This window comes from Callithrix jacchus, chromosome 5 (genome assembly GCF_049354715.1).
Source record: "Callithrix jacchus isolate 240 chromosome 5, calJac240_pri, whole genome shotgun sequence".
Classification (NCBI taxonomy): domain Eukaryota; kingdom Metazoa; phylum Chordata; class Mammalia; order Primates; family Cebidae; genus Callithrix; species Callithrix jacchus.
The window spans coordinates 85416150-85442567 of record NC_133506.1 but is presented as its reverse complement, the minus strand read 5'-3'; the positions used below and the strand labels follow the sequence as shown (position 1 = coordinate 85442567).

General features: G+C 53.2%; 1 protein-coding gene across 7 annotated transcripts in view; it reads left to right on the top strand.

The window, feature by feature from the left end:
- DCAKD (dephospho-CoA kinase domain containing) overlaps positions 1 to 8844 on the top strand; it is a 37800-nt gene extending 28956 nt beyond the window's left edge. For all 7 annotated transcript variants that reach the window (XM_008996803.5, XM_078373363.1, XM_054255934.2 and 4 more), the window contains 2 exons: positions 2824 to 2911; positions 7564 to 8844. In XM_008996803.5, coding sequence (XP_008995051.3) covers positions 2824 to 2911; positions 7564 to 7855 — 380 coding nt within the window. In that variant the 3' untranslated portion in view covers positions 7856 to 8844. The remainder of the gene's footprint in view (positions 1 to 2823; positions 2912 to 7563) is intronic.
- Positions 8845 to 26418: the final 17574 nt, after the last annotated feature.

Sequence of the window (26418 nt, the reverse complement as noted above, 5' to 3'; positions counted from 1 at the left end):
TTATTCTGCCATGCCTTGAGTGGGGAACCTCCCGCAACTGTCATCCCCCTCTGGCCAATACCTCCCTCCAAAAGAGATGACTTGACAGACATCCATGACGACCCCACCACCCTCCCTGGGCCAGGCCGGGCCGGGCTGGAGCTGGCTCCGGCATTCTCCCTGCTGAACCAGTGTGTGCGCTCAGCTCAGCACCTTGCCACCTCAGCACTGCGCTGTAGGCCTCCTCCCCGCCTCCTCCCTCAAAAAGAGTCTCTGGACTCTTTGTGCTGCCTCCTATCTTGCAACAGTGTCCCCTCCCATCCCCCTCCCAGAACTAAGTCATTGGCCTTTCATTCCTGCCCTTTTTGCATTGTCTCCCAGGCCAGTTACCGGTACATCTGCAGGGCTTCAAGGCGGCAGTGGCTCTCCCCTTCTGAAATTAAACATCGGATAATGTCACCCGCTCCAAAGCTCTTTTACTGTGTCATCTACCCAGCCTCCCGCCTCCCCAACCACCATCACTTAAATAAAAGCCAGAGAGCCCTTTTCAGCTCGATAAGGTGAAAAATGGGGATGACAGCTGTGGCTTCCACAGTCCTAGTTTTTCCCTGATGAGTATAACAAATACAACTGTCAAAGTTGGTATAATCAAACGTCAGATAAGATCACCAGCTGTTGGGGACTTCTCTGTGTAGGCAGACGGATGTCTTAATAGAGTCAGGATGGTTTGCAGAGCTTATCAAGCAGGAGGGATGTGACAGCTGAATAGCCCTTTGCTGGTGAACCAAAGAGCTGACCATGTACTCCCCAGAGGGGCCGGAGACAGAACGGCGATGGGAGGGGAAGTGATGGGAGCTGAGCAGGAGAGGGAGATAAGAGGCCCGGAGAGGATCCGGTCTTGGCTCCTGCACCAAGTTATGGGGGCGCACTGCACTGCTGGCCTCCCCCTGCAATAGTACCATCATTTGGGGGCAGCTAGCGAGGGACTGCTGAAAGGCACTGTGTGGTTCACATTTATTCAAGGCTCATTTCATCTTGACCATCATCCTGTGAAGTTGGTTTTGTTGTTGTTGTTGTCTTGTTTGTTTTTTGGTTTTTTGGTTTTTATTTTTTGCTCCTGTTGCCCAGGCTGGAGTGCAGTCGCGTAATCTCAGCTCACTGCAACCTCCGCCCCCCAGGTTCAAGCGATTCTCCTCCCTCAGTCTCCTGAGTAGCTGGGATTATAGGCACGCGCCACCATGCCCAGCTAATTTTTTATATTTTTAGTAGAGACGGGCTTTCATCATGTCAGCCAGGCTTGTCTTGAACTCCTGACCTCAGGTGATCCACCTGCCTTGGCCTCCTAAAGTAGGTATTATTTTTACTTATTTAATTTATTTTTTTAGACAGAGTCTTGCTCTGTCACCCAGGCTGGAGTGCAGTGGTCTTGGCTCACTGCAAACTCTGCCTCCCAGGTGCAAGTGATTCTCCTGCCTCAGCCTCCTGAATAGCTGGGATTACAGGCACCTGCCAACATGCCCTGCTAATTTTTGTATTTTTAGTAGAGATGGGGTTTCACCATGTTGGCTGGGCTGGTCTCAGATTCCTGACCTCTTGATCTACCCGTCTTGACCTCCCAAAGTGCTGGGATTACAGGCGTGAGCCACCGAACCTAGCCTCTTTACTTATTTACACAGATGACAGATGAGGTTTACACAGAACGGGGCCTGAGGTCACACTACTAGCCAAGGTATGTCATCAAACCCATGGTTCTAACACCCTTGTTCACCTGCGGGCTTCTACGCTTATTGAGCGGCAGGTCCTGGGGAACTGGAAACCAAGCAGCTGAGATTGCCACCTCCACTGTCCCTGCATCACTTTGAGTGCCAGTGTCCCATGACACCCCTGGAATTGGTGTGATGTGTGTCTGGTTCTGTGCTTGGAAGTGTTTGGAGTGGGGCACTCTGGGGGTGCAGTCTCCTGCCCCAGCCAGGCCTGAGGTCTCTGGGCTGAGCAGCATTTCCCTGTCCCTCATCCTCCTTGCTTTCCTGGAGCCCTCCCAGCTTTGTACACATGCAAGGGGTCACTGGCCTAAAAAGAACAAGGAGCATGTAGCCCACAGCAGCCTAAGGATGTGCTCACTCACAGTGGGTAGGAGTACTGCCCTTGACTGGCCTTGGCTTGCAGTAGGAGGGGCAGCCAGTGCCTTTTACACTGCAGGAGTGTTGTACAGTATTAGTCATAATCACCCCCTCTGCCTCCAGATCCAGGCCTTACCCTGGCTGTAGGTCTGCCTCTGATGGGAGAGGCAGCTTCTCTCTGCTGCTGCCACCTCCATGTGAGCCTCTTATGGAGAGCTCGTAGAGACAGCCAAGCTTGGCACCTGGCTCTTTGGGGAGAACCTATCCTTTGGGTGTTTTTGTTTTTCCTGAGGAATAACAACTCTTGGGATTCAAGATCAAGGTGAACTAAACCTTTAGTGCCTGCCCTGATCACCTCCTTGCCTCACACAGCCTGAGGCCGCTGCTTCAGCCCACAGAGTAGAGCCTCTCTGTCCTTGTGCTGTGTTGGTCCTCATTCCTAGAATCCTCACCTTCTCATTTTCAAGTATCAAAAGACCTGCCCACTTTTCACAGCCCACACAAGTGCCAGCCCTTCTACAAGGTCTTCCCTGATCAGCCATCCAGAAATGATTTTCTGCAGTGTTCTGCCCTGCATGGCATTGAACTGGCGAGCGTGGCAGGGGGGTGGGTACTTGCAAGGTCTGCCCTTCTGCTGGGCGCTCTGGACAGTAGGGCCCAGAATAGTGGTGCTCAGCGTGTGCTTGCGGAATTGAACTTGGGGGTTTTTCACCCTCTTCCCCAGGATACCGCTACGTGATTCTGGATATCCCCCTGCTGTTTGAGACCAAGAAATTGCTGAAGTACATGAAGCACACCGTGGTAGTATACTGGTGAGTACTGGTGAGTGTGTGGCATGCCCTGGCTGGAAGGAAGGACCGCTAGGGTATCTGGGAAACAGCTCACATCACTTTGCACTTTGCCCTTTTCCCAGGGGGTGGCCAAGAGGCACCAGGGTTTGGGCAGCAGTGGCCAGAATCTGTAGAAACCAAACTTTGTGCCTGACTGGGATAGTCCTGGGGGCAGGTGTGGGAAGGGACGGCCCCCAGGCTTCTCTAGTGTTTGGGGAGCGCTCCCCCTGCTGGCCACTGCAGTCACATCAGACCAGATGCCTGGCCTCGCCCTGGGCCACCCTGTTACTCAGTGGCTCCTTCCTCCTGTAGCATCTTTATTACTTCACACAGTTTACCCCTCAGCAGGAGGCGGTCAGGACAGGTGTCGATATTCCTGAGTTGCTGAAGATAAAATTAAAGCGGGGGCAGGTACAGAATGTGTCCAAGATCACCCTGTTATGAACAGAAGTTTTCGTGGAAGGGACTGTCACAGCCCAGCTAAGGAAGGAGCTTTGTTCTCAGAATCCCCCAGGACATGAAGCCAAGCAGAATCCAGGTCTGACGAACAGAGGAGGATCAACCTGTGGAGGAAAATGAGTTCCCGTCCCAGTGGGGTGAGAGAGTAGATGAGGCTGCAGGGTGTCTTTGCCACCCAGAAACTTCCTGGATGCCACCCACAAATACAGCAGACACATAGGTGGGCAATTGGCTCTGTCAATATTTTGGGCATAGGTTGGCTCTCCAGAACCTAAGGCCATGGAGGCTCCCAGCATGCTGGGGGTGGAGCCTAGAGCACTCAGTGCCTTGAGAATCCCCCTGCCTTTCCCCCTGGGTCCCCGTGGGCTGTCACTGAAAGTCCAATCTGAATCCATGAGCCCAGTACAGGGACACTGGCATCCTCTCAGCTCCCCACTCGACCCTGCTGCCTCATGTAAACCTGCCGCCTCTTTGGGTTCTTCATTCCCTGCTTGTAAAGGTGTCAACTAAGGTCAAGCAGACCCCAGGAAGACCTGGAATTCTCTGTGCCTTAGTAGCACAAGTGGAACTTTGTACCTAGGAAAAAAACATTTTTTTTTTCCCAAAGAATCTTAGAAGCTAGGTGTGATAGCTTATGCTTGTAATCCTAGCACTTTGGGAAGCCAAGATGGGTGGATCACCTGTGGTCAGGAGTTCAAGATAAGCCTGGCCAACATGGTGAAACCCCATCTCTACTGAAAATACAAAAACTAGCTGGGCATTGTGGCAGGTGCCTGTAATCCCAGCTACTCAGGAGGCTGAGGCAGGAGAATTGCTTGAACCCAGGAGGCAGAGGTTGTAGTGAGCAGAGATTGCACCATTTCATTCTGGCCTGGGTGACAAGAGTGAGCGAAACTCCATCTCAAAAAAAGAAGAAAAACGGGGCCGGGCACAGTGGCTCACGCCTGTAATCCCAGCACTTTGGGAGGCCGAGGTGGGTGGATCACAAGGTCAAGAGATCGAGACCATCCTGGTCAACATGGTGAAACCCCGTCTCTACTAAAAATACAAAAAATTAGCTGGGCATGGTGGCCTGTAATCCCAGCTACTCAGGAGGCTGAGGCAGGAAAATTGCCTGAACCCAGGAGGCGGAGGTTGCGGTGAGCCGAGATCGCGCTATTGCACTCCAGCCTGGGTAACAAGAGCAAAACTCCATCTCAAAAAAAAAAAAAAGAAGAAGAAGAAAAACGGATCTTAGAGTATAGATGAGAAGACAGAGCAGTCGCCAGATGACCGTGTGCCCACTCAGCCACTTGCCCTTCCTGTGCTTTCCTTTGAGCTTGGTCTGTTTGGTGAGAGTGGAGGTGGCCATGGGTTTTGGTGGGTGAGTGGGGCTTTGCTTGATATATGTGCTCTCCAGGAGACCTTCAGCCCCACTCTCCAGTCAGGACCATTTGTCAGAGTCCTGGATGCCACTCATGCCCTGCTTTCAGCGGGTGTGGGTGTACAGCCCTTGAGAGATGCCATAGAGGTAATGATGCTTTTTACCAAAGGGTTCTAGGCTTTACAAAAATAAGGATTCCCTTGTGGATTTCTTTAACTGACAAACTAACTGGTGCATTTGAAATTACTTAGGACATCTCCCAAAATGTGATTATACCAAAACATGATTTCATGGTGGTTTCTTTTTTTTTGAACCAGGGTCTTACTCTGTCACTCAGGCTGGAGTGCAGTAACACAGTCACAGCTCACTACAGCCTCAACCTCCTGGGCTCAAGCAGTCCTCCAACCTCAGCCTCTTGAGTAGTTGAGATTTCAGGCATGCAGCATCACATCTGAATAATTTTGTATTTTTTGTAGAGATGATGAGGTCTTGCTGTGTGGCCCAGGCTGGTCTCGAACTCCCAAGCTTAGTGATCTTCCTCCTCGGCCTCCTCAAGTGCTGAGATTATAGGCATGAGCCACTATGCCCAGCCAATTTCATGTTTTTGAAGAATTTGCCAATTGTGGGATAAGTAGGTAAGAATCCTATCACTATAAATTGTACCAAGTCTTAGACTAACTATGATGGGACCATTTCTGAGCCCCAGGAAGGGCTGTTGGAGGTGCTGCCCCACATCCAGGAGGCTCTGTGGTCTGGGCCACACCTTCAGGAGGATGTGCACCTGCTGGGAGCCCCAGGCCATCTCCATTCTCACACCAGATGCTCCCAGCCACAGATTTGTGGTCTCTCTGACGAAGGGTGGATTTAGTCCTATTCTCAGCCAGGCAGGTATTGGCCCCACAACCTCAACAGTACACTGACCCCATAACAGAGGAAATCTGTAGCTTCTGTAGTTCATTTTCGTGGAGAGTGGCTGCACTTGTTTCTGGCCTCACTTGGTCTGCTTCCCAGAATCCCTAAGAAGGAACCAAACTGCCCAGGTGGGAAGATCGCTTGAGCCCATGAATTTGGGACCAGTGTAGGCAACACAGCAAGACCTCGTCTCTGTATTTTTAAAAAAAATGGCCAGGTGTGGTGGCTCACACCTGTAATCCCAGCACTTTGGGAGGCCAAGGCAGGTGGATCGCCTGAAGTCAGGAGTTTGAGATCAGCCTGGCCAAAATGGTGAAACCCTGTCTCTACTAAAAATACAAAAATTACCAGGGCATGGTATTGTGTGCCTGTAATCCCAGTTACTCAGGTAGGCTGAGGCAGGAAGATCTCTTGAACCCAGGAGGCGGAGACTGAAGTGAGCAGAGATTGCACCACTGCACTCCAGTCCAGGCAAGCGAGACTCTGTCTCCAAAAATAAATTAGCTAGGCATGGTGTGGCACACCCCTGTAATCCCACCTACTTGGGAGGCTGAGGCTGGAGAATCATTTGAACCCCAGGGGGTTGGAGGTTGCAGTGAGTCAAGTGCAGCCTGGGTGACAGAGTGAGACTCTGTCTCAAAAAAAAGAAGGAAGATTGGGAGGCAGAGATGGGTGGATCACCAGGTCAAGAGATCGAGACCATCCTGGTCAACATGGTGAAACCCCATCTCTATTAAAAATAAAAAAATTAGCTGGGCATGGTGGCGCGTGCCTGTAATCCCAGCTCCTCAGGAGGCTGAGGCAGGAGAATTGCCTGAACCCAGGAGGCAGAGGTTGCGGTGAGCCGAGATCACGCCATTGCACTCCAGCCTGGGTAACAAGAGCAAAACTCAAAAAAAAAAAGAAGAAGAAGGAACCAAACTGTAGTGATCAAACCCTTCCATTTTATAACTGGGAAAACTCAGGCCTAGTGACAAAGCAGAAAGACCCCAAATGGTAGAAACAGCTGCTGCACCCCTTTCTGCTCTTGTCCCCATTGAGGGGCTGAGGTAGCTCTGAGAGCTAGAGGGGTGTTAGCAGTGACCCCATTCCAGAGGACTGACTATAGCCCACGAGGGAGTTCCCTAAGGAAGGACCCAGATGGTGATCTCAGGTGGGTGATGGAGATATTCTTTGAATTTCTCTTGGAGTTAGGAGACTTGGTATTGCTCAACTTAATCTGCAGTGCCAAGTCCTGTCCCACAACTAATAGGGACCAATTCTCATGTCCTCGATCCTCTTTGAAGCACCTGGGGCTGGTCTGTGCCACATTATCAGTGGCATTAAGCACAACAGATACTATTTCAGCACAGTCCTTGTGCTCTAAAATGTAAAGGGGAGGGGTTCGGCAGCAAGGAGAGGGTCTTTGTGGTGGTTCAAGGAGATCTTTTGGATGCTGCAGGCCCTGGCCCCCAGGGGCACTGCTGGAAGCGTCTAGCTCACAGGCATAGGCCTTTTGGTAAAGGTCACCCATCCAGGGATCCAGGATATAGCTGGTTCCAGGTGATGAAATCTTCCCATCTTATGACTGGGGAGTCTCAGGTCTAGTAACAAAGCGAAGAGAACCCAAATGGCAAAAAAAGAGCTGTGCTCAAAGTTCCCCTCCTTGTTGGTATTAAGGGGCTTTCGGTATCCCATAGAGCTCTGGGGTCCTCACAGTGAGTGGGCGGGGTGGGAGGCTGCCAGTGAGTGCCCAGGCCCCCTTCCTTGGCGGTGGGACTCTGAATAACCCCCAGCAGGGTAGGGTTGGAGGGAAGATCCAGTCCCCATGCTGTGCTCCGGCTGGGCCAGGCAGGGCTTCCTACCTGTAACGAGTGAGAGGGAGTCAGGGATCTACAGTGCCCTTTTGCCCTGTCCTTAGCGACCGGGACACACAGCTGGTGCGGCTGATGCGGCGGAACCGCCTGAACCGCAAGGATGCAGAGGCTCGCATCAATGCCCAGCTGCCCCTGACAGAGAAGGCCCGCATGGCCCGCCATGTCCTAGACAACTCGGACGAGTGGAGCGTCACCAAACTCCAGGTCATCCTCTTGCACGCCGAGCTGGAGCGCTCCCTGGAGTACCTGCCGCTGAGGCTGGGGGTCCTCACAGGGCTGGCTGGCATTGCCATCCTCCTCTACCTACTCACCCACTACCTTCTGCCTTACGCCTAGCAGGGCACTCAAGGCAGGGAGCCCAGGCCTCCATCTGTCTCCTTGGAGGCGGAAGCCAGGTAACACTCCCTGTTTCCTCCCAGCCCCCTCTACACACACACACACACACACACACACAAATGCTCTGAATTGGGGCTGGGTCCCTGTGCCAGGCCATCCCTTCTTTGGAGTACGTCCTGTCTGAGGCCAAGAAACAGCCTGCTGTCCTTCCCACCTTCCCCAAGCACCACCTGCAGAACAGCAATCCTGACAGTGTGTGAAAGCAAGAGACTGCCATACATTTCTGTGGGTGGGTCTAGGGAACACTGTCTCTGCGGCCCTCCCCATCACTGGAAAGCCAAGGGTTCACTGGGCTTGAACCCCCTCTAAGCACCAGCCCCGTCATGGCCTAAACCTCAGTGGACCATGAGAAATCCCATTGGACCAAGGGTTTCCACATTCAGTCAGTAAGACCCTCCCCTAGGCTGAGACCTGGCCAGCATGCAGTGAGGGTTCTCTTGTGGATAACGCTGTGGCCAAGCAGGGCCAGGCCTCTTCTGGAGACCCCCCACCTCCCCATGTGGGGTTTGTGCAGTGCTCCCACATCGCGCTCATGCCTCCCACCCCTGCTGTCACCTGGACCTCTCAGTTCTCCAAGTGCACCATGCTTGCTGTTTCTTGGCTCTGTGCCTTCAACCTGCTGCTCCTGGCCTGGGATACCTTTTATTTTTTCTTTTTTTTTTTTAAACCTACAACCAGCTCTCAGTTCAGACACTGTCTGAAGCCCCAGGCTAGGTTAGGTGGTCTAGGATACCAACTCCCCCTCAACATTTCACCTTAATCTGACAGTACAGTAATTAGCCAAAAGCTGCCTGTTTTTTCCTACTAGATTGTAAGCCCTCTGGGGACAGAGATAGTGTCTTATTCATTCTGTGTTCTTAGCGCAGAGCCTGGTTTGCTGTTGGTGCTTAATAAAGTGTGTTGATCTGAAATGCCCCAGACCAACCAAAGTTCCCAGACTTGGCTTCTTCCTACACTGGGCTGAAGTCCTCCTAGAGCCCAGGGGGAGGTGAGGGCCCCAGGAAGTACACTCGCCATCAGACTTCTCCCTGGGTCCCAAGTGGACTGCAGTCAGGCCCGAGGCACCTTTGTGGGAGGTGGGTGGAGGGCTGGGGCAGCATCTTCTTGCCCCGCCTCCCCATCTGCCTTTCCCAACCCAATTAGACCAGCGCAGACATCAGCCTTCCCTGCCAGGGCCTGCAGGCCTGCTGATGTGTCGATCCTGCAGCCAGCAGCCTATTAAGGCCAGAAATGAGTGTGACAGATGTGAATGTTGTGGTGGCCATACTTACTGCCCCCTTTCCCAGAACGTTGTGCTCAGTCTAGCCCATTAACTTACTGCAAATCCCTAAGGAGGCAAGGAAGGGCTGGATAAGGCAGTGGTGAGCTGCTGGGAGGTGGCCAGGCAGGATGAGAGTGGCAGGAGCCTGCTGCTTCCTCAGTTTGGTGCGACCCAGCAGGAGATGAAAGAGGAGAGAAGATATGGACCCCCACAGTGCCCTGTTACCCAATAACTGAAGAAACGTCACTTCCTGAGTATCCACAGCATGCCAGGCACTGCTGGATGTGTAAGACCCTATAGTTAACATAACTGACTATTTCCATCCCAGGCTCAGGAAGATGGAGGGATTTGGTTTGGGTTGCAGAGCCGGGCTTCTGAACTCTCTCTTGTTCCTTGAGCCTCTTGTCAGAGGGAGCCAGAGCCTAGGGTTGGGGCTTGGGCGCAGGTTCTGGCTCTGCTTGCCATGTGACCTCCTGCCTTTAGTTTCTACTCATGCATCATGAGGCTTCATAGTGGAGGACGCTGAAAATTAGCGCACTGTAAAGTTCCAGAGAATTTACTTCTTCCCTGACCTGTGTTTGAAGCAAGAATGTCAGAGGATGGCCAGGCATGGTGGCTCATGCCTGTAATCCCAGCATTTTGGGAGGCCATGGTGGGCGGATCACAAGATCAAAAGTTAGGGACCGGCCTCGCCAATATGGCAAAACCCTATCTCTACCAAAAATACAAAAATTAGCCGGGCATCATAGCAGGCACCTGTAGTCCCAGCCTCAGGAGGCTGAGCCAGTAAAACTGCTTGAACCTTGAAGGCAGAGGTTGCAGTGAGCTGAAATCGCACCATTGCACTCCAGCCTGGGTGACAAGTGAGACTCCTCTCAAAAAAATATATATATATATCAGAGGATGGCAGATGTGGAGAAACCTCAAATTCAGCCCTGCGCTGTCCAGGCCTCGTCACAGCTCCCTTTCCAGCTCCTTTTGCCTCCCTGCCCCGGGTTGCCCTTCCCAGCCTTGGAAGTCCAAGGTAGCTTTAAAAGAAGGCCTGTTTTTTCCGTAGGGGACTCGAGGTTGAGGCCGCTCCGCAGCTGCAAAGGTCGGACCTCTGGGACTCAGGCCCGCGCACGAGCCGGTAGCCTCCCGTTCGGCCGGCAGGTGGCAGCACCTTCCCGGGCTGGGCCAGCCTCGGCGGCGAGCGCTCACCGAACTGCTCCTAACTTCCCTTCTCTCAGGCCGCGGGCAGCCTCCGACTTCTGCCTAGTGGCTGCCGCGGGAGTTCAGGCCGGGTAGGCGCGGAGGCTCTGCCTGACGCCGGGCGCTAATTTAAAAGCTGCGTTGTTCGCCCAAGTCCTCTGAACCTGAACTGCGGGCCCCGGGTGCCAAGAGGTGTCCCCCACCCTACCTACCGCGACGGTGACCGGCGGGGGACCCTGCAGCCTCCGAATTCCGTTCCCTCACTTTGGGCCTCAGCACCTGGCGGCACGGAGCAGTCACGACACCAGTGAGGGTGCAGACGCGCACGCCTTCTGGTGGGGGACGAAGGGCACTGGCAGGCCTCTAAAACACCCGCACTCCGAGGCCCAGCTGGCCCGAGGGTAATTCGCAGAGTTCAGTTATCTCCTTGAAATCTCCCTGCTGAGTGAGGGAGACAGGTCCAGAATTTTACAGAGGCTCAGAGGTTGAGCCGGGGCCCAAGTAGCCAACAGGTGTAACCATCAAGCTTCTGGACTCCCAGTACAGTGCTCCTCCGGCTATCTTCACTGCTCCTATTAATACACTTTGGCTCTTTAGTACTTGACAACTCTTCTTAAGATGTTCATTCTATCTCTGTCCTCATGGGGGAGTTGGAGAGGTAGGGGAAGGTTTGGGACATTCCTTGATGAGCCTCGTGGCTAGAAATTGAATGGAAGCAGTATGGCAGTATCTGCTGAGCGCCTTTAGTTCTCACAAAGGCACTTTAGGTCAGAAGGAAACAGTCTTAGGGCAGGAGGGGGAATGTGGTGGCAGTGATGACTTCAGGTTAGGTAGGCATATAGCAGTGGGCAGGGAGACCCTCCCCCCAGCGACACAGCGAGAAAGAAGGAGCAAAACGAAGGAGGTGATGCGGTGCTATAGGTTGCTTTCCTTCCAGGAAAGGATAGATGTGGCTGGTGGTTCCTCGTCCCACCTGCAGAGCTGAGGCTGCACCCAGCTGGGACCCAAACCGCCTCTCTTTGCTCCCCACCTTCCCTTCCCCTCCCAGTCACTCAGATTCCAATACAATTTCCAGCTAACCAGCATGTCGATAGAACAAGTCGGGCGGCTGGATTGCTGGCCAATTACAGGAAATCATTCTGCTCCATAGCTCAGCGTTCAGGGAGGGAGGGAGGGTGGGAATTCGAGGGAGCAGGCGCTCAGCTTGCAGGCTGGGAACGGGCTTCAGGCAGAAGGCTGGGAGTGCTGCAGCCCCACCACCCCCGGAGGCGGGGTGGCGGGTGGGGAGGCTCCTGGGGACAGTTCAGCTCTAGGCTTATCCTCAGCCTTCTGTGGAGCTCTGGATCCAACTTCTGTGTGGTGGGGAGATTGGTGCCCCAAGCCACTAAGAGAGAGAGAACTGGGAGCTGAGGGTGGATGAGGAGGGTCTGAGAATCAAGGGATAGAAGGGAATAGATAGGATAGAAAGAGATAGAAGCTAAGATGGTGGTACCACCCTCTCCCAGAGCCCTGTGCACCGAGGAGTGGGCGTCTGAGGGCCTCGAGGCTGGGGCCCACAGGCAAGACCTGTGTTCTCACAGCCGGATGTGGGCCAAGGGGTACCTAGGAGGACAGGGGAAGGGATCGACGGGGTGGGGGTCACAGCCTGCAGCTGAGTGAATTAGCAGCAGCCTTGCCTGGTGAAGGAGTGAGTCTTCCACCCCAGAAGGTGAGACACAGAAATGTGGGAGAGGCCAAGGGCCCCCTTCCTCACCTTCTCAGCTCCCACCTCTGGTCCTCAAGAAAATTTCACCCAGATGAAAGAAACTCAACTCCCTTCCTCTTTCCATGGGTCTGAATCTCCCTCAGCCTTCTCTGCCAACCTCAATGCCTCTTCGCCAGCCCCCACCCCTTCCCATCACATCCCTCCCAGAACTGTCCCTGTGCCTCAGACTGAGCTACCCTGGCTGACCAGAGTTGCTCCGCCTCCAGCCCAACGCTGAGCTCTTCTTCCCAGCCCTTCCCCTCTATCTTCAAAGGACTGGAAGATCCTTGAGGAAGAGAAACTTCCCTGTGGGCTAACTTTACCCAGTGAATGGCTATTGCTGTTTGTCTTGAATCCCAAACATTATGCCTATAATCTCAGCAATTTTGGAGGCCTATGCAGGCGGATCACAAGGTTGGGAGTTCAAGACCAGCCTGACCAACAGAGTGAAACCCCATCTCTACTAAAAATACAAAAATTAGCTGGGCATGGTGATGCATGCCTGTAGTCCCAGCTACAGGTGAGGGAGGAGAATCGCTTAAACCCAGGAGTTGGAGGCTGCAGTGAGCTGAGATTGCCCCACTGCACTCCAGCCTAGGCAACAGAGGGACACTTTGTATCAAAAAAAAAAAAGTAATTGTGACCCAATGATCTCCTTCTCTGCTCCAGGCTGTGGCCACCTCCCAGGCCCCCTCTCCAACCCCCCAGGATCTCACTGCCCTTCTCCTAATTCCAAGCCCTCCGTTTCACAACCTCCAGGGTTGGGTTCTGGGATGGATTCACTGGTAGCTCTTTGGCCAACCAAGAGTAGACAGGTGGACAGACATGGGAGAGAAGACGGGCCTCAGTGCCCAGTGCACCCAGCACCCAGCGGCTCTCAGAAAAGACCTGAGTCATTGCACCCAACAGCAAGGCCATCTTCCAAGTTTCTCTGGAGAGGTGCGTGGGGAGAGCAGGATCAGCGCCCCGCGACCCCTCCTTCCCCGGGTTGTCTAGCTGAGTACACAGGCTCACAGTCTGCGTGGAGGTGTTGGGACTGCCCCTGTGTGTGACCCCCGCTTGACACAAGGTGACCGCCCCTCCACTCAGCTGAGCTAGGCTCCCGGGCTCCTAGCGCCGCCTCCGCTGTCCCTCCCTCGGGCGATGCCTCCCGCGGGCCGGGCGCCCAGTGCTCGGCGATCCGGAAGAGGGCGCCCGCCCGGCCCCCATCAGCCGCGTCCCCGCCCGGCGCACCGCTCTCGCCAGCCTGCGGGCTCCGCGACATCGATCGGTCCTCAGGGACCTGGGCGAGCCGCCTCCCCACCCCTCGTTTTTCGCTTTTAATTGAAGTTTGTTTGACCAGAGCGCGGAGCGGGCAAAGGCAGAAACCAAATATTTAGTTGCTGCAAATTGGCACCTCCAGATCAATTACCCGGCCGGTGTCAGGGCCTGCGCCGCCCCCCGCGCCCCGTGGAATCTCAATGCTGCGCTGCCCCCGCCCGGGCCGCCCTCCTCCATTCCGCTGCACGTTTCTCATCAGCTCCTGCCATGCATCACCCGTGGCCGCAAGGGAACAGATTTTCAATGGGAAAAGTTCCCCAGGAGGGTCCTCGTTGCTGATTCCCTCCGCGCCCTGCGCAGTCTGGTCCCCGCTCCCACCTGGCCTGTCTGATGGGGACAGCCGATGAGTGGAGTGAGCAAGCAAGGATTTGGGGTCAGGCAGACCAGGCCCGGTCCTAGGAACTCCCCTTACCCGTTCGGTGACCTTGGCGAAGTTACTTACGTTCCCTGAGCCTCGGAGTACCCCCAAAACATGGGGGCTCAAGCTTCACCTTGTGGGATCAACAGCACGGAGGGACAGCACCCTGCCCAGGGCTGGCACGTAGTGGCTTTCCACAGATATTAGTTCTTACCCTGGTACCGGGTAAAATAGGTTCTAGAATGAAGTGAGGGACAGTGAGTTTGAGGCGACTCAACCAAGCCACTGAAAAATACCAAAGGGAAAGCAGGAGACAGCCAGCGTCCCCTGTGTCCCTGGTAGGGGCAGGACAGATCCCAGGACCCTGGGCGAGCTCCAGCAGGGAGAGTCCTTAGCCCCAGCGCAAGTGCATCTGGGCACAACTAGTAGAGAAGCCACTTTTCCAGTACCGGGGTGGAGAGTGAGAGAGCCATGATCCCAAGGCTTCGGCCAGGGAAGGAGGAGGGAGGGATCTGAAGAAGGTCACCAAGGGCTCCTGATTCCTGCCAAGCTGAGTTCCAGGAGGCCAGCCCTAGGGCAGAGGGCGGGGGCGGGGTGGGGGGGTGGCAATCAGGACAGTTGGGCTGAAACGGAGGCTTTGCCTTCTCCTGGCTACATGTTGCTAGTAAAGTACTTAATCTCAGTTTTCCCATGTGTAAAATGGGGCTGACACCCTCTACCTCCCAGAGCATTTGTGAGGAGTAAATGATGTCTGGGAGAGGGGTGGAAACTCACAACCCGCATGAAGAAGATGGGGACAAGTTTGTGTGGGAGGTGTCTCCTTTTCCAGGCTCAAGACCGCTCCCAGCCCAAGAGCCCCCTAGGGAACTGGCATCAGATGCTCAGCCTGGCATTTTTAATTGGCTGCTCTGCCAGAGTGACAAGACCTCTGGGAGGGAGGAGAGGTTAGGGGAAGACTGTGAACCTCAGGCTTCGTGCTTTGAGAGCCCTTTTTAAAGAACGAGGCTCCTCCCCGACCAGCACCACCCCGCTGCTATCCCACTTGCAGCCTCTCAGTGCTGAGTCGGCCCCACCTGGAGGAAAGTTCTTTTCCCATCAAATCCTGAGTCCAGGTGGAAAGGCAAGGTTGACGTGGAATCCAGAGCCTCAGTTCCCTGCCAATAGGAAGCAAACTCACTCCTTGATTTTCCCACCTATGAAATGGGACCACAGCCAGTAATTATGAGGTGCTATTTGAACTAGTGGTAATCTCTTTTTTTCTTATTATTTTTATTATTTTTAGAGATAAGGTCTCACTCTGTTGCCCAAAGGGGAGTGCAGCAGAGCCATCAGAGCTCACTGTAACCTTCAACTTCTAGGCTCAAGTGACTCTCCTGAATAGCTAGGACTACAGATGAGTACCACCATGCTTGGCTAATTTTTTTTTAGAGACAGGATCTTGCCTTGTTGCCCGGGCTGGTTTCAAACTCCTGGACTCAAGTGATCATCCTGCCTCAACCTCCCAAAATGCTGGGATTACAGGCATGAGCCACCACACCCAGCCTGACGGGTGACCTTAGAGGCTGCTGAATCCATTGCCTTGCCTTCTACACTCACTTCTACCCACTTCACCCCCACCTGCAACAGGATTAGCTCTGCTGGCAAAACAACCCCACCAGCCTCTTTGGGGATGGCAGCCCACCATTTATCAAGCCAGGAAGTTCTTCTGACAGTCTACCTTAAATCTCTCATGGCTTCCCTCAGGGAAAATTGAAAGAACGAATAGCAAAAAGATAAATGCTTATAGATAGGCAATGCCACACTATTTAAAAAAATACCTCCAAAGAGGGTGGGGGGGCGGGAATTACCTTCGGACACAATGCTCTTTACACTAAACATCTTGGCGATAAATATAGCTGTGTAATTCTTTTTTCTCCTTGGCAGAGAGAAAGGCTGAGCCTGGGCAAAAAGGCAGAGGGACCCAGAAATATAAATCAATATGTGACTTTAATATATGTGCTCTCAGTGTCTGTGTGTGCTGGGGGATTATTAGTAACCTTGATTTTAGCTCAGTGTCCATGTGAGGCGGGGAGATGTGTGGCCCCCAGGGAGGAGAAGAGAAATTAGGAAGCCAAATTCTTCTCCTGATTGACACCTGGGTAAACATTATCCTGGCAGAAGGGGAAGAAAAGAAGATCAATGCTGGGTATTTTTATCACGTTCCAGGGACAGATTGGGGGGGGGAATTAAAGAAACAGTCCCCTACCATCACTGAATATATCTGTCTTCAAAGAGTAGGTAGATGCGGTGGAACCCAGGAGGAGGAGCATCGGTGGGAGAGAAACAGACATGTCCCAGGGAGCAGTGGCCGTTGCTTCTTCTGCCCTAATGTGTGTGAGTGGCAGCAGGTACAAAGGAGCCTTGCTTTGGTGGCAAGGCGAAGGCACCAGCTTTGAGGGAGACTCATAGATCACAGAATCTAACTCAGATCAGACTCCAGCTTCAACAGAGGCCCAAGAGGCATTTGTCTTCATGGGATTTGTCAGGGGGCTGTTTCTAGTGGAAGATTCCTAGAGTGTGGGGAGGGGGTAGTGGCTGCAGCAGGGGCTGGGGGTGGTGAGTGACTGAGGCTGGGTCAGTGCCCATGGGGCAGCCGCAACACCTCAGATCTAGATTGTCTCAGATCTAGAATCAGGAATATCTGGCCTCCACCCGTTCCTGGCTGTATGACCTTGACCAAGTCATCTGACCTCATAGAGTCTCACCTTCCTTATCTGTAAAATAAAAGCAGGCACCCCCTATCGCACTGGTCTCAGAGTTTCTTAATGCGATTATAAAAAATGCTGGACAGGGAGGGCTGAGCGGCTATTACTATCTGGGGCAACACTGCCCTTAGAAATATACTGTGAGCCACATATGCACTTAAAAATGTTTTTTTCGGCCAGGTGCGGTGGCTCACGCCTATAATCCCAGCACTTTGGGAGGCCGAGGCAGGTGGATCACGAGGTCAAGAGATCGAGACCATCCTGGTCAACAAGGTGAAACCCCATCTCTACTAAGAAAAAAAAAATACAAAAATTAGCTGGGCATGGTGGTGCGTACCTGTAGTCCCAGCTACTTGGGAGGCTGAGGCAGAATTGCTTGAACCCAGAAGACAGAGGTTGCAGTGAGCCGAGATCGTGCCATTGCACTCCAGTCTGGGTAACAACAGCGAAACTCCATCTCAAAAAAAAAAAAATTTTTTTTTTTTTAATTAATTTGTTTTAGAGACAAGTTCTCCCTCTGCGGCCCAGGCCACAGTGCAGTGGCACAATCATAGCTCATTGCGGCCTCAGCCTCCTGGGCTCAAGCAATCCTTTCACCTTAGCCTCCTGAGCGCCTGGCTAGTTTTTGGTTTTTGGTTTTGTTTCTGTTTTTTTGAGACAGAGTCTTGCTCTGTAGCCCAGCTGGAGTGTAGTGGTGCAATCTTGGCTCACTGCAACCTCTGCCTCCCAGGGTCAAGCCATTCTCCTGCCTCAGCCTCCCAAGTAGCCAGGATTACAGGTGCCTGCCACCATACCTGGCTAAGTTTTGTATTTTTAGTAGAGATGGGGTTTCACCATGTTGCCCAGGCTGGTCTTGAACTCCTGACCTCATGATCCACCTGCCTTGGCCTCCCAAAGTGTTGAGATTACAAGAATGAGCCACTGCACTCAGCCCATATATGTACTGTTAAATGTTCTAATGGCCACTTTTAAAAAGTAAAAACAGGCCAGGAATGGTCTTCACACCTGTAATCCTAATACTTTGGGAGGCTGAGGCAGGAGGATCAGTTCAAGACCAGCCTGGGCAACATAAGGATATGTCATGTCTATGGAAAAATTATCCAGGAGTGGTGGCACATCTGTAGTCTCAGCTACATGAGAGGCTGAGCTGAGCTGAGAGTATCACTTGAGCCCAGGAGGCTGAAGCTGTAGTGAGCTGTGACCTTACCACTGCACTCTGGGCAACAGAGTGAGACCCTGTCTGAAAAAAAAAAGGGTCACCAGGCATGGTGGCTCACACCTGTAATCCCAGCACTTTGGGAGACCGAGGTGGATGGATCACAAGGTCAGGAGTTCAAGACCAGCCTAGCCTGGCCAATATGGTAAAACCCTGTCTCTACTAAAAATACAAAAATTAGCTGGGCATGGTTGTGCAAACCTGTAGTCCCAGCTACACAGGAAGCTGAGGAAGGAGAATTGCTTGAACCCGGGAGGTGGCAGTGAGCTGAAATTGTGCCACTGCACTCCAGCCTGGCAACAAAGCGAGACTCCGTCTCGAAAACAAAACAAAAAGGTAAAAAGAAACACTTCAAATTAATTCAAATTATATATATTATATATATATATATTTTTTTTTAGACGGAGTTTCGCTCTTGTTACCCAGGCTGGAGTACAATGGCATGATCTTGGCTCACTGCAACCTCCGCCTCCTGGGTTCAAGCAATTCTCCTGCCTCAGCCTCCCGAGTAGCTGGGACTACAGGTGCACACCACCATGCCCGGCTAATTTTTTGCTAATTTTTGTATTTTTAGTAGAGATGGTGTTTTACCATGTTGGTCAGGTTGGTCTCGAACTCCTGACCTCGTGATCTACCCGCCTCAGCCTCCCAAAGTGCTAGGATTACAGGCATGAGCCACTACACCCAGCCTATTATTATTATTATTATTATTATTATTATTTTGAGACAGAGTTTCACTCTTGTTGCCCAGGTTGGAGTCAAACCTCAGCTCATCGCAACCTCCGCCTCCTGGGTTCAAGCGATTCTCCTGCCTCAGCCTCCCGAGTAGCTGGGATTACAGGCATGCACCACCATGCCCGGCTAATTTTGTATTTTTAGTAGAGATGGGCTTTTTCCATGATGGTCAGGCTGGTCTGGAACTCCCGACCTCAGGTGATCCACCCGCCTCGGCCTCTCAAAGTGCTGGGATTACAGGTGTGAGGCACCACGCCCAGCCTCAAATATTTTTCAACTTAACCCAGTATATCTAAAATATCATCATTTCAGCATGTGGCACTAGCCACATTCCAAGTGCCCTGAAGCCACACGTTTGGGCCAGCACAGATCTGGAATGAGAAGCCCACAGGATAGGAGCTTCTGCCCAGACCTCTGCCCACCGCCCCACTCCGTGACAGTGAGGAGGGACCTCTGGAGGCAGAAGGTGAAGTGAGCCCCTGAGAAATACAAGGCAGAGCCCCCGTTTTGCTGTGGGCGGGGGCAACTAACTTTCTGGTATCTCAGGTATTACAGTGCCCAAGCAGGGGCTCTCTCCGGAGGGCAGAATAAATAACGGCCAGTTCACCAGCGTAGGGGCGGGGCTGGGGTATATACTGAGCTCCCCTTTCTGGAGCCCCCTGACAAAGTCCCCTAGAACAGTTGGTTTGGAGGGAGGAGCCTGACAGCTGGGCTTAGGAACTTCTCATTCCATCAGCGCCCAGTCTTCTGGCTGAAGCATCTAAGGTAAGGCCCCTCTCAGAGATGCACCATCTCTGCAATGGGAATAGCTGTGATCAAAGGCTGTAAAGAGGTTTCTTACACAAAAACATTAAAAGCCATGAACGCATGTGAGGAAAAGAGAAAGTGAGGAGCGGGGGAGGGAGAGGATTCCCTTCCAAAGCCACCCCTCCCTTGGTTGGCTATTGCTGGCTGTGCCCCCAGGGTCTGCAGAGGCCCTCCAACTTCGGGAGGAGGCTGGAGAAAGAGGGTACGAGGGGAGGCCCAGAAAGGATGTGATTTTCTGAGAGCCACACAGCACACCCAGCAGTGAGTGAGCTGGACATGCTGGGGTGGGGCCAGGATACCCAGGCCCTCCTACTCAGCTGCTCTAGGCGCGAGGATTTGTGGGAAGGAGTGGACGGGGCTATGTCAGGGCAATGTGAAGGCAGCCCAGGGCTGGCAGGGAGGCCCTCTGGGTCTAGCCTGACATTTTCTGCTGAAGCCAGAGAAGGGGACCCAGAAACCTGGATCTCTCACACCTAAGCCAGATGATCCTGTGCCCAAGTGGCCTCAGACCCTACTTCCCACTGGTCTTCCCTGAACTAGCTGCACAATTGCCCTGCCTGGGGGAGAATGTGGAGAGAAGCACCAGGCTACCCCAGGACCAAGCCCCCAGCCCACCTGCCAGGTCCTGAGAGCCACAGTGAGCCCTCAATTCTTTTAATTTTTTAATTTTTTTAGATTCATTCTTTCCAGGCTGGTGTAAAGCAGCTAGATCTAGGCTCACTGCAACCTCCACCCATCCCCCCAGGTTCAAGCAATTCTCCTGCCTCAGCCTCCCAGGTAGCTGGGATTCCAGGCACCCCTCACTATAACTGGCTAATTTTTGTCTTTTTAGTAGAAACCGCATTTTGTCATGTTGGCCAGACTGATCTTGAACACCTGACCTCAGATGATCCACTTGCCTCAATCTCCCAAAGCGCTTGGATTACAGACATGAGCCACTGTCGAGCCCGAGCTATATCTTTTGTGGTCTCTGCAACTAAGGGATAGATCTGGGATTTAATTTTTTTTTTTTTTTTTTTTTGAAGACAGGGTTTCCCTCTGTCACCCAGGCTGGAGTGCAGTGGCATGAACATGGCTCACTGCAGCCTCAATCTCCTGGGCTCAAGAGATCCTTCTACCTCAGCCTCCAAAGTAGCTGGGACCACAGGCACGCACCACCACACCCAGCTAATTTTTTGTATCTTTGGTAGAGATCAGATTTTGCCATGTTCCCCAGGCTGGTCTCGAACTCCTGGGCTCAAATGATCTTGCCTCCGCCTCTCAAAGGGCTGGTGTGAGCCACCTCGGCCTCTTCGTTTATTCATTTATTTATTTACACAGGCTCTTGCTCTGTCATCCAGGATGGAATGCAGTGGCATGATCATAGCTCACTGCAGTCTGCAACTGCTGAGCTCAAGTGAGCCTCCCTCCTCAGCCTCGAGAGCAACTAGGACTACAGGCGCATGCCACCACACCAGCTCATTTTTTTATGTTTTTGTACAGATGGGGCCTTGCAATGTTGCCCAGGCTGATCTCGAACTCCTGGCCTCAAGTAATTCTCCCACCTCAGCCTCCCAAAGTGCTGGGATGAGCGGCGTGAGGCACTGCTCCTGGCCTTTCTTCTTGTTTCAGATTTCTCCCTTCTTGGTTCCATCCTACAAAGAACTATTTCCACAGACTTCCTCTCTGTACAGCTGTTTTCAGCCTATTCCTCTCAGATAGAGACTCCCCAGATACAGTGGTTCCTACTGTCTACCAAATTCCCTTTCTTTCTCTATTTTGTTTTGTTTTGCTTTTTTGAGTTGGAGTCTCACTCTATTGCCCAGGCTGGAGTGCAGTGGCGAGATCTTGGTTCACTGCAACCTCCACCTCCCAGGTGCAAGTGATTCTCCTGCCCGAGACTCCCAGGTAGCTGGGATTACAGGCGCCCGCCACCATGCTCGGCTGATTTTTGTATTTTTAGTAGTGATGGAGTTTCACCATGTTGGCAAGTCTGGCCTCAGACTCCTAACCTGAAGTGATCTGCCCACCTCAGCCTCCCAAAGTGCTAGGATTAGAGGCTCGAGCCACCACGTCCGGCCCAAATTGCCTTCAAACTCCTTGGTTCAGCATTCCAAGAGCCTTTCACCATCAAGCCCTTTCCCCCAGACACAAACAGGAACCTTGCTTCCAGCCCAACTTGCTGTGCCAACTGGCCCTGCCTAAGGCAGCCCAGCCTCCCTGCCTTTGCCTGGGCATTTTCTCCTCCTGCAACATGCTTCTTCCTCTCCATACCTACTTCTACTGATTGAAATCCATCCATTCTGCAAGGCCTGGCTCAAATGCCACCTCTTTTGGGAACCCTTACCAGGTAACCTCAACAGAAATGCCTGCCCTCCTCTGATCCATCTCCCATAGCTCCTTGCATGTCCCAGGCCCTGGATCTTTCTCTCTCACAGCCTCAGACTTCCGGTCAGCCTCTGGAGATGGAAGCCCTTGGAGGGCAGAGCTATCCGGGCTGTCTGTGAGTTCTCTCAGAATCCATTTCCCACCATCACACTTTCTGTCCTGAGCACTCCCCACCCCAAGGTAACGCCAAGGTGGGAAATGAGAAAAAAATAGATGAAACAACATTTTGTGCACCACATTGTAAACCCCGCTCAGGCACTCCCCTCCTCCCAATATACTTACTGGTCTCCCGCCCACCCTTGACTCTGTTCCTTCTGGCTCCTCCCCATACACCCAGTCCAGATGTCTAAGCCTGAGCAGCTCACCTGGAAAGACCCTGTGTCTGTCTCCACCTCTGAGGCTGGGTCTCTGTCTGTGCTGCCAGTAGACCTCTGGCCTCCCCCATCAGACTGGGACCACTGGGAATATGAGGATCTACCTTTTTTTGTCTTTGTCTCCTTTTCACAATCCATTCAGTGAAGGATTTCAAACAGCTTTGGAGACACATGTGACAAGATAAAAAATGAGAGAGGAAGCTGGAGGTGGGAGAGGTCCTACTTCCTCCTCCCCCAGGCTCTGTCTCTGGCACCTTGCCAAGGGCACCTTTCAGAGCAACCCATCACAGGACTTTGTTGGGATCATTCATCCTCCTTTCCAGCGCCCTCCTCCCTTGCCGACCCACCAGGCTCTGCTGCCAGCTCAGGCCCTGCCAGCCCAGGCCCTGCCAGCCCCAGCTCACCTTCCAGTGCCTCTCGCTCCAGCTCTCTCCTTCTCCCACGCCATCTGCAAGCACAGCACATCACAGCTGTCTGATTAACTCAATTGATTAATTAAGCTCTAATGAGAGCCATGGCTCACCCCTACAGCTGCTGACCGGGAGGCCAGCCGTGCCCGGAAGGGCACTGAGGCTGCAGGCATGGTCTTATGAGGGCCCAGGGAAGGCAGCTCAGTGGCTGGTGCCACTGAGCCAGTTGGGGGGCACAAAGCTTGCCTATGGCTAGGTCTCCCCAAAAGCCCCCATAGTGAGGCGTGGGCAGAAGGGTTACCCCCTCAGCCAATCAGTCAGTTCCAGGATGGCACATCTGGCACCAACCCTGCTGAAGGCAGGGAGGGCAGAGCGGATATTGATTAGCTGAGAGGTGCAGGAAGGGGACTAGATTCCTTCAAAGCCCCACCTTGACTCCCAGGGCTTAGAGTGCCCCAGGCCCAAGAGTAGTGACTGTGGGGAAGCTGGGCACTGGCCAGAGGAGCCAAACTTAGCCCTGTCAGCAGCCACCAGCCCTGTGGTTTCTTCCATCCCAACTTCCAGCCACGTGGTGACGATACCCCCACCCAGCTTCTGGCTTCCAATCCAGATAGTCACAAGGACTCTGCAGAGCAGGTCCTCACTTCCCGTTCCTCCCACCTCCAGCCTTCCTCACCACCTGCCCACCGACCCACCCCGCCCCCAAGCTCTGTCCCTTGTCTGGGATAGGGGACAAATGCCCTCCACTAGCAACAATCATTGGCTGGACACAATGGCTCGTGCCTGTAATTCCAGCACTTAATCATGCCTTAATCCTTGGCCTCAGGAGGCTGAGGTGGGAGGATCAGTCGAGGCCAGGAGTTCAAGACCAGCCTAGGCAACACAGCAAGGCCTCCGTCTCTACACAAAATTAAAAAAAAAAAAATTAGCTGGTAAGGTTGTTCACACTTGTAATCCCAGCTACTCAGGAGACTGTGCCTAGGAGTTTGAGGCTGCAGTGAGCTGTGATTATAGCACTGCACTCCAGCCTGGGCAAGGGTGGAATCTTGTCTCAAAAAAATTAAAAAAACAGGCCAGATGTGGTGGCTCATGCCTATAATTGCAGCACTTTGGGAGGCCGAGGCAGGAAGATCGCACAGTCAAGAGATTGAGACCATCCTGGCCAACTCTACTAAACCCATCTCTACTAAAATACAAAAACAGCCGATCGTGGTGGCACACACCTATAGTCCCAGCTACTTGGGAGGCTGAGGAAGGAGAATCGCTTGAACCCGGGAGGTGGAGGTTGCAGTGAGCGGAGACATCTCCACTGCACTCCAGCCTGGCGACAGAGCAAGACTCCGTTTCAAAAACCAAAAAAACAAAAACAACAACAAAAAAAAACACGAAAAGAACAATCATCAGTTAAGTGGGATTTTCCATCTTACAAACACCCCCATGTCCATTCTTCCCCAGAATCTCACCAGGCAAACTGAGCCAGTAGCTCATGCTAGAGGTGAGGAAACTGAGACCTCAACTTGCCCAAGATCACACCCAGGAGCTTCCTGCTTCCCAGACTTTGCATTTGTCTTGAGTCCCGCACTCCTGTTCAGCTTTGAGACGTCAGCTTAGCGCTCACTTCAGCCAGATGCCCCGTCCCCCAGCCACAGGTGAGGGCCCACTCTTGTGTTCACTTGCTCAAACCTGCCATGGGCCCATGAGTGGGCTCCGTCTATACCTCCTGATCCCAGCACCCTGCTCAGGGCCTCACAAGCAATAGGGACATAAAGAATATTTAGGCCGGGTGCAGTGGCTCACGCCTGTAATCCCAGCACTTTGAGAGGCCAAGGCAGGCGGATCACAAGGTCAGGAGTTCGAGACCAGCATGGCCAATATGGTGAAACCCTGTCTCTACTAAAAATACAAAACTTAGCCAGGCATGGTGGTAGGCACCTGTAGTTCCCAGCTACTTGGGAGGCTGAGGGAGGAGAATTGCTTGAACCTGTAGACAGAGGTTTCAGTGAGCTGAGATTGCATCACTGCACTCCAGCTTGAGCAACAGAGCCAGACTCCGTCTCAGAAAAAAGAGAATATAAAAAAGAATAGAGTGGAGGAAAGAAAGGAAGGAGGGAAGAAATGAATGAGTCACACATGGCAGATATTCTGAGCCCCAGTTGAATGCTGCGAGGAAGGACATGGAGGAGGACCCGGCAGGGCTGCCCAGTCTGGGCATGTCAGCTGTTGATGTACGGGGAGCCCCTGCTGCACAGCCCGCTGGTCCAGGGATCACACAGATAGTCCCATCCCCTCCCTGCTGCAGAGAGGATAGGGTGGCAGCAGGAAACCTAGGAGATGGCTGAGGAAGATGGGCAGAGCAGGATAGGGTGGGGAGGGCCCGGGAGTCAGGAAACTTGTAGGAGAGATGACAGCAGTGGCTGGGCCAGGCACAGTGGCTCACGCCTATAATCCCAGAACTTTGGGAGACTGAGGCTGGTGAATCACCTGAGATCAGGAGTTTGAGACCAGCCTGCCAACATGGTGAAACCCTGTCTCTGCTAAAAATACAAAAATTAGCCAGGTGCGGTGGCATGCGCCTGTAGTCCCAGCTACTCAGGAGGCTGAGACAGAAGAATCGCTTGAACCGGCGAGGCAGAGGTTGCAGTGAGCCGAGATCGTGCCACTGTACTCCAGCCTGGGCAACAAAGCAAAACTCTGTCTCAGGGGGAAAAAAAAAAAAAGCAGTGGCTGGAGACCTGGGTAGGAGTCCTGGCCTTGCTTGACCTCTCTGGGGGACTACGAGCATGTGGCCTCCCAGTCTGGCCCGTGAATCGAAAGTCTGATGGCATGGACTCTGGCCTGTTGTCCTGTTGAAGCCTGGGAGTTCTATAACCCCAAGAGAGGCCTGTGACTAGAGGGAGGCAGTGAGATGGTGATGGACAGTAGGAAGGGGTTGCAACATCCCCTATTGCTGGTGGTGAGAGGGGTGATCACAGCCAGTAGCCTCTGGGCCCCACAAAGAGCCCCCACCACTCCCCCCAGCTCCTCTTCTGTCGCTGCCCCTCAGATTCAATTACCAGCTCAGCTTTCAAATCGGGCTCCAGCCAGTAACTTTACTGGAGAAAATGATTATGTGATTATTTCAACCTTGCTCCAAACACTGTTTTAATTGGATCTGGGAAAAGGCGATTTGGGCAGCAGGGGAGTCGCGCGGGGGTGGGAGAAGCATGGGAATGTCAGGCAGGAGCCCTGCCCGCCCATGAGGTCCAGAGGGCGGACAGGACTGCTTCCCAGTCCCCTACCTCTCCCCAGGCCCTCCACGCTCATCCTATATCCAGGGTAAGCCTTAGCCAGAAAGAGAAAATGGGTGTGGGGGGAAAGGCTTCCAGGTAAGTGGGTTGTGGGGGGGTTGGAGGGGACAGGTTCCTAGCAGCCTGTCTCCTGCCCAAAGCAGCCCTCAGCCACTTTGAAAACTACTTTTCTGCCAATCTCCCTCCCTTCTCTGCCCCCAGTCCCAGCCCACCTGGAGTAGACTTTTGCTGCAGCACTAGCTCGAGGAAGCAGAGTTGGAAAGAACATTTTATTTTCCAGGATTCAGGAGGGCCTTCAAAAAGGATTTGGGTTTATCTGCTTCTGGGATCACCCTTTCTTTCTGCTAGACACATGATTGGCATTTGTTTGAACATATGCTAACCTTTCTGAGCTTTGGTTTTCCCATCTGTCAAACAGAGGGTCCTAGGTGACCCCCAAGACCCCTCCCGGGAAGGAAGGAAGCCAGCTGTGCTGGTGGGCCCCGTGCCCTGGCTTGCCATGAGACTAGACAAGTCCAACTCCTTGGTGGCGAGTTCTGCAGGGGCTTGTAGGCGCCAAGCCTTGTAGAGCCCATCTGCCTGGCAGCCAAAGATGTCCCTCCCCACCCCGAGCCAGAGCTCGGCCAGGTGCCAGGGGTGAGAGTGGGCCTGGAACTGGGGCAGGAAGGGAGGGGTGGGGTGTGCCTGAA